This window comes from Pocillopora damicornis, chromosome 10 (genome assembly GCF_964200805.1).
Source record: "Pocillopora damicornis chromosome 10, jaPocDami1.2, whole genome shotgun sequence".
Taxonomy (NCBI): domain Eukaryota; kingdom Metazoa; phylum Cnidaria; class Anthozoa; order Scleractinia; family Pocilloporidae; genus Pocillopora; species Pocillopora damicornis.
This window is the reverse complement of record NC_142679.1, coordinates 7661023-7671424: the sequence shown is the minus strand read 5'-3', so window position 1 is coordinate 7671424 and position 10402 is coordinate 7661023. Positions and strand designations below refer to the sequence as shown.

General features: G+C 35.4%; 1 protein-coding gene across 2 annotated transcripts; it reads left to right on the top strand.

The window, feature by feature from the left end:
* The first annotated feature begins 524 nt into the window (after positions 1-524).
* Positions 525-9091, top strand: LOC113673112 (protein arginine N-methyltransferase 8). 2 transcript variants are annotated; one of them, XM_027189470.2, is made up of 11 exons: positions 525-670; positions 738-900; positions 1013-1023; positions 1805-1960; positions 2963-3026; positions 4995-5137; positions 5544-5631; positions 6628-6743; positions 6828-6978; positions 7291-7412; positions 8223-9091. In XM_027189470.2, the coding sequence occupies exons 1-11, from the start codon at positions 638-640 to the stop codon at positions 8304-8306; spliced, it is 1131 nt and encodes a 376-aa protein (XP_027045271.2). In that variant the 5' UTR covers positions 525-637; the 3' UTR covers positions 8307-9091. The 2 variants fall into 2 exon arrangements, with proteins under 2 accessions (XP_027045271.2, XP_089040131.1); XM_089184005.1 differs by lacking the exon at positions 1013-1023 and having other exon boundaries at positions 547-670.
* Positions 9092-10402: the final 1311 nt, after the last annotated feature.

Genomic DNA, 10402 nt, shown 5'->3' with positions numbered 1-10402 from the left:
TTATTATCTTTACACTGCCAAAAGCGCACTTGTTTGTGTTTTCGGCGAGGATAAGGGCTGTCCGCCCGCTTTTTCCTCACTTTTTCGGGGGCGAAGAAGGCGAAAGCGCGAAAAGTCCAGTCCGCTGCCCATCGAGATAGCGAAAGAGGGAACTAGTCCAAGCGAACGTAAGATTTCAGATTGGGAAAAGCTAATCGTTCAAAATTTTAGAGCAGTCAAACTCACTGTTTCGTGATAGCTGGCATCTTTTTTTCCTTTACCAGTTGAATAATTGTTGCAGATTGAATTTGCGTCCTTTCAGAGTACGTTCTCTCCTATGAACCGGTTGTCATCTCTGAAAAAATCTCGGCTGGAGTATTTTTCATCTCTATTGGCTGAATTTCAGGAGCTCTGAGGGACCGTTAGGACTTACTTAGGTTGGTCACAAAAAAATAAATAATAAACTTTGCCATAAATAAAACGAAATGTTTTGAAAAGTTTCATTTTTTTAAAATCTTCTAGCACGAGGCACTAGCTCTTTCCCAGTCCTCTCATGACGTACAGTTGTATTGTGAGCGTGCTTGTTGGCGCTTGACCGCAGCCATCCGAAGGCTCTTATTGTAAAAAATTGACAAACAGTCTGCACGTGCTCAGAATAATGGAGAGTAAACCTAAAGTAGCCAAAGTGGAGGTAATATGCACTTACAGCTTAAAATAATGATAAATGCAAACTTTCTGATGCTTGATGTTACCTTTAGGAGCCCTCTAATGGAATGGAAGTCGATACAGCTGCATCTAATCATGTCGATGATAGCAAGGAACAAAGTTTGAAGCAAGCTTCTTCGACAGCGTCTGGTTCGAGGCCTCCTGCTTCTGAAATGACAAGTGCTGATTATTATTTTGATTCTTACGCACATTTTGGTGAGTAGTGCTTGCTTTGGTGTTCTTTGTTGTAGCTAGGGATACTTTGCTAATGGTTACTTTTTTGGTCATTACATGTATGATTGGATTGGATCGACTTGTGCCTTATCAGGGATCCATGAGGTTAGTTGGTGCATATTTTCCTATCGTTCACCAGTTTCACGATTTATTCTCCACCCTGACTTAGAATGTCACGTTACGATACGATGTAGTAGTAGTAAACTTTCACTTGATGCAGGTGTAAACCTCAGCGTGAACTGTAGCATACAGTTGCTAGTTATAAGTTTAACTACTTAAACGTTTACCAGATCCGTCTGGCATGTTGTTTAAATTTAACGCCTATTTGGGCTTAAATCACCTTTTTTCCAGCAGTATCGGATTAAAAGTCGACAGTTAAACGTAGAAGACTATCATACTTGATTTTGTCTATAAGCGAGGCTATGCATGCATGATATGATGTAGGAATAGTTAAGGATGATAAACCTCTCAAACACAACTTGAAAACCGTCTCCTTTCTATATTTTTTTAGCTGTAACATCAGGTGTTACTCGCTCAGGAAAACCCTTTTGACATGGAAAGGGTGTTGCGGAAGAGGATTAGACATGCTTGTCGACTACTGCTACGCTAAAGCCTCAATTTTCTCCTAGTACCATAGCAATTTTGAACCAACAAATGTTGACTTAGAGCAGCCTTGAAATTGTGAAAATTTTATGTTGAATTTTTATGATGCTTGCTCTTCAAGGTGAACACTTTCTAGAGTATAGATTCCCTGAAATACTTCAAGTAGCTCATGTGACAACATGGAGTTCAATGCTGATTCATAGGTCACAATGTCTCAAAATTACAAGAGTTCTTTCTATGAAGCATTATATTTTTTACAATGTTCTCTATTGCTCCCCAACAGGAAATGATCAAGGATGAAGTTCGTACAACAACATATCGCAATGCAATGTACTATAACAAGCACTTGTTTCGGGATAAAGTAGTTCTTGATGTGGGCTGTGGAACTGGAATTTTGTCCATGTTTGCTGCAAAGGCTGGTGCAAAACATGTGTATGCTGTGAGTGATTTCTTTTGTTTGCAGTTATAAACAAGAATCAGTAGCTTTTACAGTAGTTTGACCATTGATTGGTAAATAATGTAATTTTTTAATTTCCACTATTACCTGTACCAAGAGTGTTTGTTTAACTTGTAACTTTTCCAAAGGAATCAGTGAGGAGTATAGCCTTATGGATTCTTTAGTGGCAAAGATTTCATAGTGCACTTCCTAACTTTTAGGCTGCCTTTAGCACTTTTCAATGCTTCCCAGACAACTTTCCTGTAACATCTTTTTCAGAGAAATGTTCTCAAACTAAAGAAATTTAGAGCCAGTTAAAGGATAGAGCTAATCACATTCCCTTGCTTAAGGAGTAGGTTTGGGAATAGGGGGCTGGGGAGGAATAAAACAAATTTAAAACCTACCATTACTTAGAACCATGATATAACCTCTTTCACTATTTGACAGTCTATTATGTAATTCCTAAACAGAAGGTAAATTCAACAAACAAATGTTCAGATTGTGGCTTTATAAAAAGAATATTCAGCAAATCAGTCTTTTTCTCAAAAGTCACAACAAAACCTCAGTTCTATAACAGTCATAAGATAGCAAATTTCAAATTCAATGAAGGTCTCAGTTGATAATGTTATAAATTAAATTAGTTTCAAATACTTAGCTTTTTTTATATGATTTTCTAAGGATGATTATGGGTATTGAGTTGTATCCTGCTTAACATTGTTTTTTGTCCCAAAATTCTCATAAAAACAGGACACCCATGAGATTGATTGCATTGCTAATTTAAAGATTGTGTCTATTAATACTTTGCTTCCATCTGGGTTATTAACTGGAGGATAATGCTTCATTGAGGGTGGGGTATCATCCAGTGAATATGGAGAATGCATAACTGGCAATTGGAGTTGTGAAACCTTTTATCATATTCCCTGTGTGTTAGCTGTTGTTCACTAAAGTTCTTATTTATTGATTCAATTTACATACAGTCAATTTGTATTTATTGCATTGTAACAGGTTGACTTCTCTTCAATCATTGACTACAGTAAACAGATAATCAAGGACAATAATTTCGAAGAAGGTATGACTTGTATACAAATATGACATAAACTATATATTTTATTTATACTTCATATGCTATACATACATGTATATACTATATATAATATTGATAAGACTTGCAAAGTTGCTTTCTTCCATTTGTACAATATGAGAAAAATCAGGAAATTTCTCAGTCTGATAATGTGAAAACCTTGGCAAATGCCTTTGTAACAAGCTGCCTTGATTACTGTAACAGTATCCTTTTTGGCTTAACTGCCTGTGAACTGTAAAAACTCTAGCTTATTTAAAATACAGCTGCTAGGCTCCTCTGCAAGGTACAGTACATTGATTCCATCAAATTTTCCTCTATTTTGATAAATCTCTATTGGCTGCTTGTAAAATATGATATTGGGTTTCAGATATTACTTCATGGACTTGCCCCTGTGTATTTCATTGAGCTCATTACTTTAAAACCTTTATCTAGATATAATATCAGATAATCCAATGAACTCTTACTGCAGCCACCTAGGATAAAGACTTGGCACATGCTCAGTTACCAAAGTTTTACCATGGCAATGCCAGCGCTTTGAAACTAACTACCATTGGAATTTTGTAGCGCAAATAACATGCACATCTTTAAGTCAGTGGTAAAAATGTATCTATCTTGTGTTGCTTTTGATCTTTAACATATTTATGTAGTTAAGATTTTGTCCTTTCAAATGGTGTAAGGAACTGCCAAATCCATTCATACCTGACTGTAAATAGTAGGAATATTTATAGATAAGCCATTTTGTAACTTAAGTTTATTAGATTTTATTTCGAAAATATTGTAAAGTGTTGGAGAGCATCTACCCATGGAATCCCAACTCTATAAGAGTATTAAGTTATTATGATTATTATAAACTGAATACCGTATTTACCCATGTATAATATGCACCCCAATTTTTGACCAAATTTTTCTTTAAAAAAAAGTTTTCATAGCAAAAAACACATTAATTCTTCCCACAATAACAATACTTGCATTACAAAAACTTCGAAATTGCTTATGTACTGGTAACTAACTAATTACAAAAAGGTTGAAAATGATAGCAAACAGCCTTGCAAAAAAAGAGTTTCCACGCGAAAAAACCTTCAAAATCGGACTCGATTCTGACTCAAAAAGTTGGTTGAAATCAAGTTCACTATTATTTATATTGTCCTCAGTTGAATTGTAGACCATATTGTCTTTGGAACCATCTAAATTGTTCGTAATGTCATATTTCAAAAAAGGAATTAGTTATCATTGCTGCAGGAATATCACAATCCATAAGCAAATCAGTTCCTCTGACAGCTTTCTTATACAACCAGTTGGCATAAATTTGTAGATTCTGTCAGCCATCCAATCCCTTCATTGTTCTTTGACTTAATCCTTGAAGGGCTTGTTTAAAGAGACATCCAAAGGCTGCAAAAGTGAGGTTAAACCTCCAGGAATTACGGCAAGGTTGGTGTTTTCTCGTTTGAGGGACGCTTTCACCATGTCAGTCAAGTGGGCCTTGAATGTGTCATAAACAAGCAGGCTATGTATGCAAATTAGGATGTGCTTGACAAACAATAGAATCCATGTATAATACGTGCTGCGATTTTGGTGGATATTTTTATAGAAAGAAGTGCATATTATACACAGGTAAATACGGTATTGATTTTTAAGAGTATCCTTTGTTTAGCTTTACTGCAGCAGCTCATTTTCCCCAGCTGTTACGTTACATTTTTGGGATCTTTCTTCAGAGTGCATAGCATACGTGTACATGTACTTTATCACCCCAGCCTTTTTAATGTTCTTTGAATTGAAATTATAATTTCCAACAAGAACATTTTTGATCAATTACTGTATAAAATATGTTTGTATATCTTTAAAACTTTGATTTATGATTTGAATACTCTTTTAGTATTTGTTGTGTATATTTTTTAAAGTTGATTTTTATTTTTGAATCTTACTTGACTTTAACTCATTTTGATATATTTGTTTTAGTGATCACCCTCATCAAAGGTAAAATAGAAGAAATTGAACTGCCTGTTGAACAGGTTGATATCATCATCAGCGAGTGGATGGGTTACTGTCTTTTATATGAGTCCATGTTGGATACAGTTTTATTTGCTCGTGATAAATGGCTGGTAATTGCAAGCCTTGTATAATACCTTGTATAATATAAAAGACCTTCATTTGTTTGTTTTGGTAAATTAAACAGAAACCCTGGAAAAATGGTGCAGTAGATTTTGAATGATCTGCCTGAATTAGCTCAGAGAATTACGGTAGTTTAAGGGTTTTTGGTATAAGTACATGAACAGATAAACTGGGATAAGAGTTGTTCCTGTTTGAAAGTAACATTTATTTTCAAAAATCTGGATAGCTTTTGGAATGCCTTTAAAAATTTTTGGACACAAGGTGTTATTATTAAAGAATTTTAACAACAACTTTGAAAACATTTTGTGGCTGGTTAAAAAAATGTTTTTCAATTAACTGATTTCTAGCTGAAGCATATATCATTTTAACTTTCCTCTTTTCATTTATTTCTTGTAGAAACCAGGGGGACTCTTGTTCCCAGACAAGGCACAACTGTATCTCTGCGCTATTGAGGACAGGCAGTACAAAGAAGACAAAATTTATTGTAAGTGAAAATAGAATTGTTGATTACATTTACAGTACATTGATTTAGGGAAGGAAACACTAACATACTAGCCAGCAGCAGCCTTAAATGCTTAAAGATAGGTAAAAATGCCAATAGTGATGCCCTGGCAGGCAAGCCAAAACATGCAATAAGTTCTGCTCAGGCACTTGTTAAGGCACTTGTTAAGGTTGCACCATTAAGTTTTAGCCTGATTATGTTATGTGCACCAGCATTGTATTTTTATTGAGAATTTGTTATGTTTTCTGTCTTCAAGATCCCTAAAAATGACCAAAATGTAATATACAAAATTCTGACTGTTATTTTCTGTAGTTGTAGGTAGTGAAAACTGATAGCACTACAGTCAAACCTTGATTATTCAGACCTTGATCCTCTGGACTTTTCCTCTGGTCCCAATTTTGTCGTGAATATTTATTAGTCATGATCAAGATCCATAGCCATATTCTTTTTAGAACTATAGTGTTGAGAAGCAAAGTAAAGGCGAGTTTGTTTCGCTTTCAAGAAGCAAAAGCAGTGCTCTCACGTGTTGTAACTAATGTTTTAAAAAGTGTTTATTATGGATGAAAAGACAGAACAATGTTGATGCTATTCAGATTATGCAGCTTTGGAGAATGCTGGAACTCTCTATGCACATGCGATGTTCCTCTTTAAGACAAACTGACCTGCTTCAACATTTTAGGCTGATGTAAAAACATTTTTCATGAATTTTTATTGTTAATACACCTGTGTAGAGGTATTCACAACGCACAGGGGAAGATGTAGACCATGTTTTTTTCAAAACGATTTCTAAATGTTTTGTTTCATGATTAGCAGTCGCTTTCTTAATTTAATCAGTTTTTGTTCCTCATTAATATTCATATTCACAATTATTCGGACTTGATTATCTGGACTATTTTGTCTAGTCCTAATGAGTCCAAATAATCCAGGTTCAACTGTATATGTTGTTACACAAATGATCACTTCCTATTTCTTTTACAGGGTGGGACAATGTTTATGGCTTTGATATGAGCTGTATCAGGAAAGTTGCCCTGACAGAGCCTCTTGTGGATGTGGTGGAGGCTAAGCAAGTAGTTTCTAATTCCTGTCTCATAAAGGTAAATTCCAAAGGAGATTGGCTTATTGAACACATGATTTTTAAAATAGTATTTAAACTATTTTTTCTTTGTCCCTTGCTGTAGGAAATTGACTTGCATACTGTGAAGAAAGAAGACTTGTCGTTCAGTGCACCTTTTCAGCTGTATTGCAGGCGGAATGATTATGTCCATGCGCTTGTTGCCTTCTTTACCATCGAATTCACACATTGTCACAAGAGGACTGGGTTCTCAACCGGTAAATCTTTTCTGCTGATTGTTAAAATACATGTAAAGCCGTCACAACTAGAAAAATATTTTCTTTCTTTGTGGCTTATCAATATCTCTTGCTAGATAACATCTCTTGCTAGATCAACATCTCTTTGTGGCTTATCAACATCTCTTGCTAGATAAAGATAAAGATCGTGAACAATTTTTCCAAGTAATGCAAAGAACCAATCACAACCTAAAGGGAACCATTTCTCAAGAGAACATAGTCAGAGGTTTCATTTAAGTTGGGGCTCTACATTTTGTTAGGGCAGTTTTTGACCCCATTCTTTTCCTTGTTCAGCTCCAGACTGTCACTACACTCATTGGAAGCAGACAGTCTTCTATCTTCAAGACTATCTCACAGTCAAGTATGGTGAAGAATTATATGGAGATTTCAAAATGCAGCCAAACCCCAGGAATAATGTAAGTTCTTGATCTGAAGGGTCATCTGCAATAGGTTTGTCACTCTATTACATGTATATTCATTGTCTGTTGGCCATTGGCCTTAGCATGTAACTTGTGCACCAGCCTGTGCCATAGTTTTTCATAGGTTTTATTACAAAGGGCTTAGGGCTTACGTGTTTGTTATCTAAAAAAAGCTCTGATTTCAAGCGTTCAAGTAGAATTTGAAAAACCTCTCTCCAAAAACGTTTTTTTCTTTTGTAGATGCCTTGTCATAACTCTCACTTTCCATTAGAAATAATTCATTTAAGTCCTTCTCTCCGCCTCACTCTCTTTTTGTTACAAATTTAATCTAAAGTGAGTCAGTCCAAAAAAACCAGGAAAATGGATGACTTATGGTGACCTATTTAGGTGCTAGATACTCTGAATAACGAGCGCTTGTTATTACGTTGTGTGAACTGTCCTTGCCATTATGCATTACCTTCAGCGTATATTGGATTAAGATTGGTGGCTGGAAAATTGCCATTATTTGTGGGCGTAGGTATCTCAACCAAATGAACCCGTTCATCACTAAAAGCAGAAAGTCAATCTACCGCAAGTGACTGTCCAACAATAACCAATATATAAACAAAACCCTCGAGTTAATTCATTTCTTTATTCTCAATTCGTTTCTGCATGCTAGATTTTAAAACTGTGAGGAGAACTTGTAACAGGAAACTCGTTATTAGTTAAAACAAACGTTCAAGAGCTAATAAAACTACCTGTTTCTCCTGTCCTTACCCCATTTCATTACTCAGCAACTTAACGTGTTAATCCTTCTTTTTCTCATAGCGTGATTTGGATTTCACAATCAGTGTAAACTTCAATGGAGAGCTTTGTAATTACCAAGCTTCAGACAACTACAGGATGCGATAGTATAAGAGTGAAAGCCTCTACTTGTACAGTAACAAGACGATATTCTTAATATAAAAGATGCTGCTGGTTAGCATGTCGTTAGTAGAGCATATGTTGTTTATGATATCAATACCAGATTACAGAATCACGTTTATGAAGGAAACGTCAGCATCTTCTAGCTGTAGTGTTGCCAGTTAAGCACTGTAAGAAGTCTGTCTTCATTCAAGCACTAGAGGTAGAGCTTCTTTTAAACGTACCTGGCAAATTGCTGACAAACTCGATAGAGACACAACGAACACAGTGACTATGTTGGTGATGTTATAACCTGATGGCAATGAAGGGCAGGAGATGGATTAAGGAAATTATGAAATAGATCGATCAAATTGTTGTATGGAGACTGGCAGGGACCATTGGCAAATAACAGATGTAATGCGTTTATCACTGGAAGACAAAAATTCGAAATTGACTCGTACTAAGCCATTCGAAAAAAAATGAATGTTGGGCGTCATTATTTTAATATTCTTTGTTGGACATTCTCTCTACGGGTTTCGTTTGGTGTCATCAGGCAGTTTTCTCTACAGACAGTTTTATTTGTTCCATTTTCAGGCAAGAGCACTTCAAATACAAATTGCTTTTTTGTTATCTCCGTCCCATTTAGTTCTGTCTTGGTTAGTTTAGCTTGTTTAAATTTTTCTTATTTACCTGAACTAACATTTAGCCTTGGTAAACCAACTCTCCATGAGCGTTTATTATGAAATAGTTTAAATTATTGCGAAAATGTAAGCCAATAAAAATGTATTACCCTACGATTCCTAGTGTAATAATGCTGAACTTTCACTCTACCCGCTAGACAGGTAGTAGTACTGATACATGTGTTACTGACCAAGCAGGAGGTCAAGATTGCTGGATATTGGCCAAGTTCTTTTTACTTTTTTTATTTCAATTTTTGTGCTTTTATTGACCAAAACGACCTCGAGGCCCATATAAACGTAAGGGACAACTAACTAGTGATCTAGACAAAAAAAGCTTCGTCGAAAAAGGATTTATTGTGTGGCAAAAGTATAAGACGAAAAAAATGTAAAATAAATAAATGCAACACATTGTGGGTTTCCTTGTTTTGATTTCATGAAGAAAAAGTTCCCGAGGAAGTTGTGGAAGATGGTACAAGCATGCTCACTGGAAATTGAGCTTGAGTTTCTTTATGTGTAGTAATTGCCATGACAGTCGCACACTACCCAGTAAATCATGTCTTTATCTCGTGGGTCGTAAGTGATTGATCGTCAAATTAAAGTTACTTTATAATGGTCCATATCATCTCAAAATTATTCTTGAGGCGGTTGGAAAAATCCGAACGACCACATGAACATCAGACTGAGATATTTAATTTTGTTCTCAATTTAGTTAAAACAACCTCTATCTCTTTTTTCTTGTACAAGTGAACTGAAAACTAACTTAATCCCACCCACACTTTACGTGATCACCCAAAGTCATTGTGGTGTCACGTAAACTCCTTTAACCGGTTATCTATTTTTATATCTGATATAAATTTGCTCTTTCCGTTCACTGGTTAACCCGAAGTCATTTTAATGTTTCGTTATTCCCCTTTAACTGGCTATGTTTTACTTCTGTCTAATTTTAATGAATGGTAAATTTTGCTCCATCCTAATGTAAACGTTAAATTTTTCTTCATCTTGAGCAGCGTCTATAAAGAGTTCGTTTGGAGTCCTGTTTACATGACTTAGGCTGGTGTCTATATTTCCGTGTACTTTGTCTTCAAAATATTACTGTCGTATCACGCGATACTTTTGTCTTTGTTTTTCTGCTTTGACATGTTATTTTTAAAGGTGATTTCAGCCTATCATTGGATTAACGTCTGAATTTTATTTTTATATAGAAATTTACGTGACAGTTAACCTTGAACCCCATAGATTATTTCCATCACAACATGTTCCATGTTCAGTCTTCGGGTTAGGTATAGTTCGGAATTGTTTCATTAACAAAGTTTTTGTTTCTTTTTTGTTACGAAAGCAAGGTATGGCCATAAAAGTAAATCAGAATTGTCGATTGTAGTAAACACTGTCAATCACTATTGAACGCATGCAGGGATTGAGACCTAT

Excerpts from the sequence above, each read along its gene's own strand:
- LOC113673112 (XM_027189470.2), top strand. The coding sequence starts at position 638 with ATGGAGAGTAAACCTAAAGTAGCCAAAGTGGAG. Across the intron at positions 3,027-4,994 it reads GGACAATAATTTCGAAGAAG|TGATCACCCTCATCAAAGGT; the intron begins GTATGACTTGTA and ends TATTTGTTTTAG. Across the intron at positions 5,138-5,543 it reads TTGCTCGTGATAAATGGCTG|AAACCAGGGGGACTCTTGTT; the intron begins GTAATTGCAAGC and ends TATTTCTTGTAG.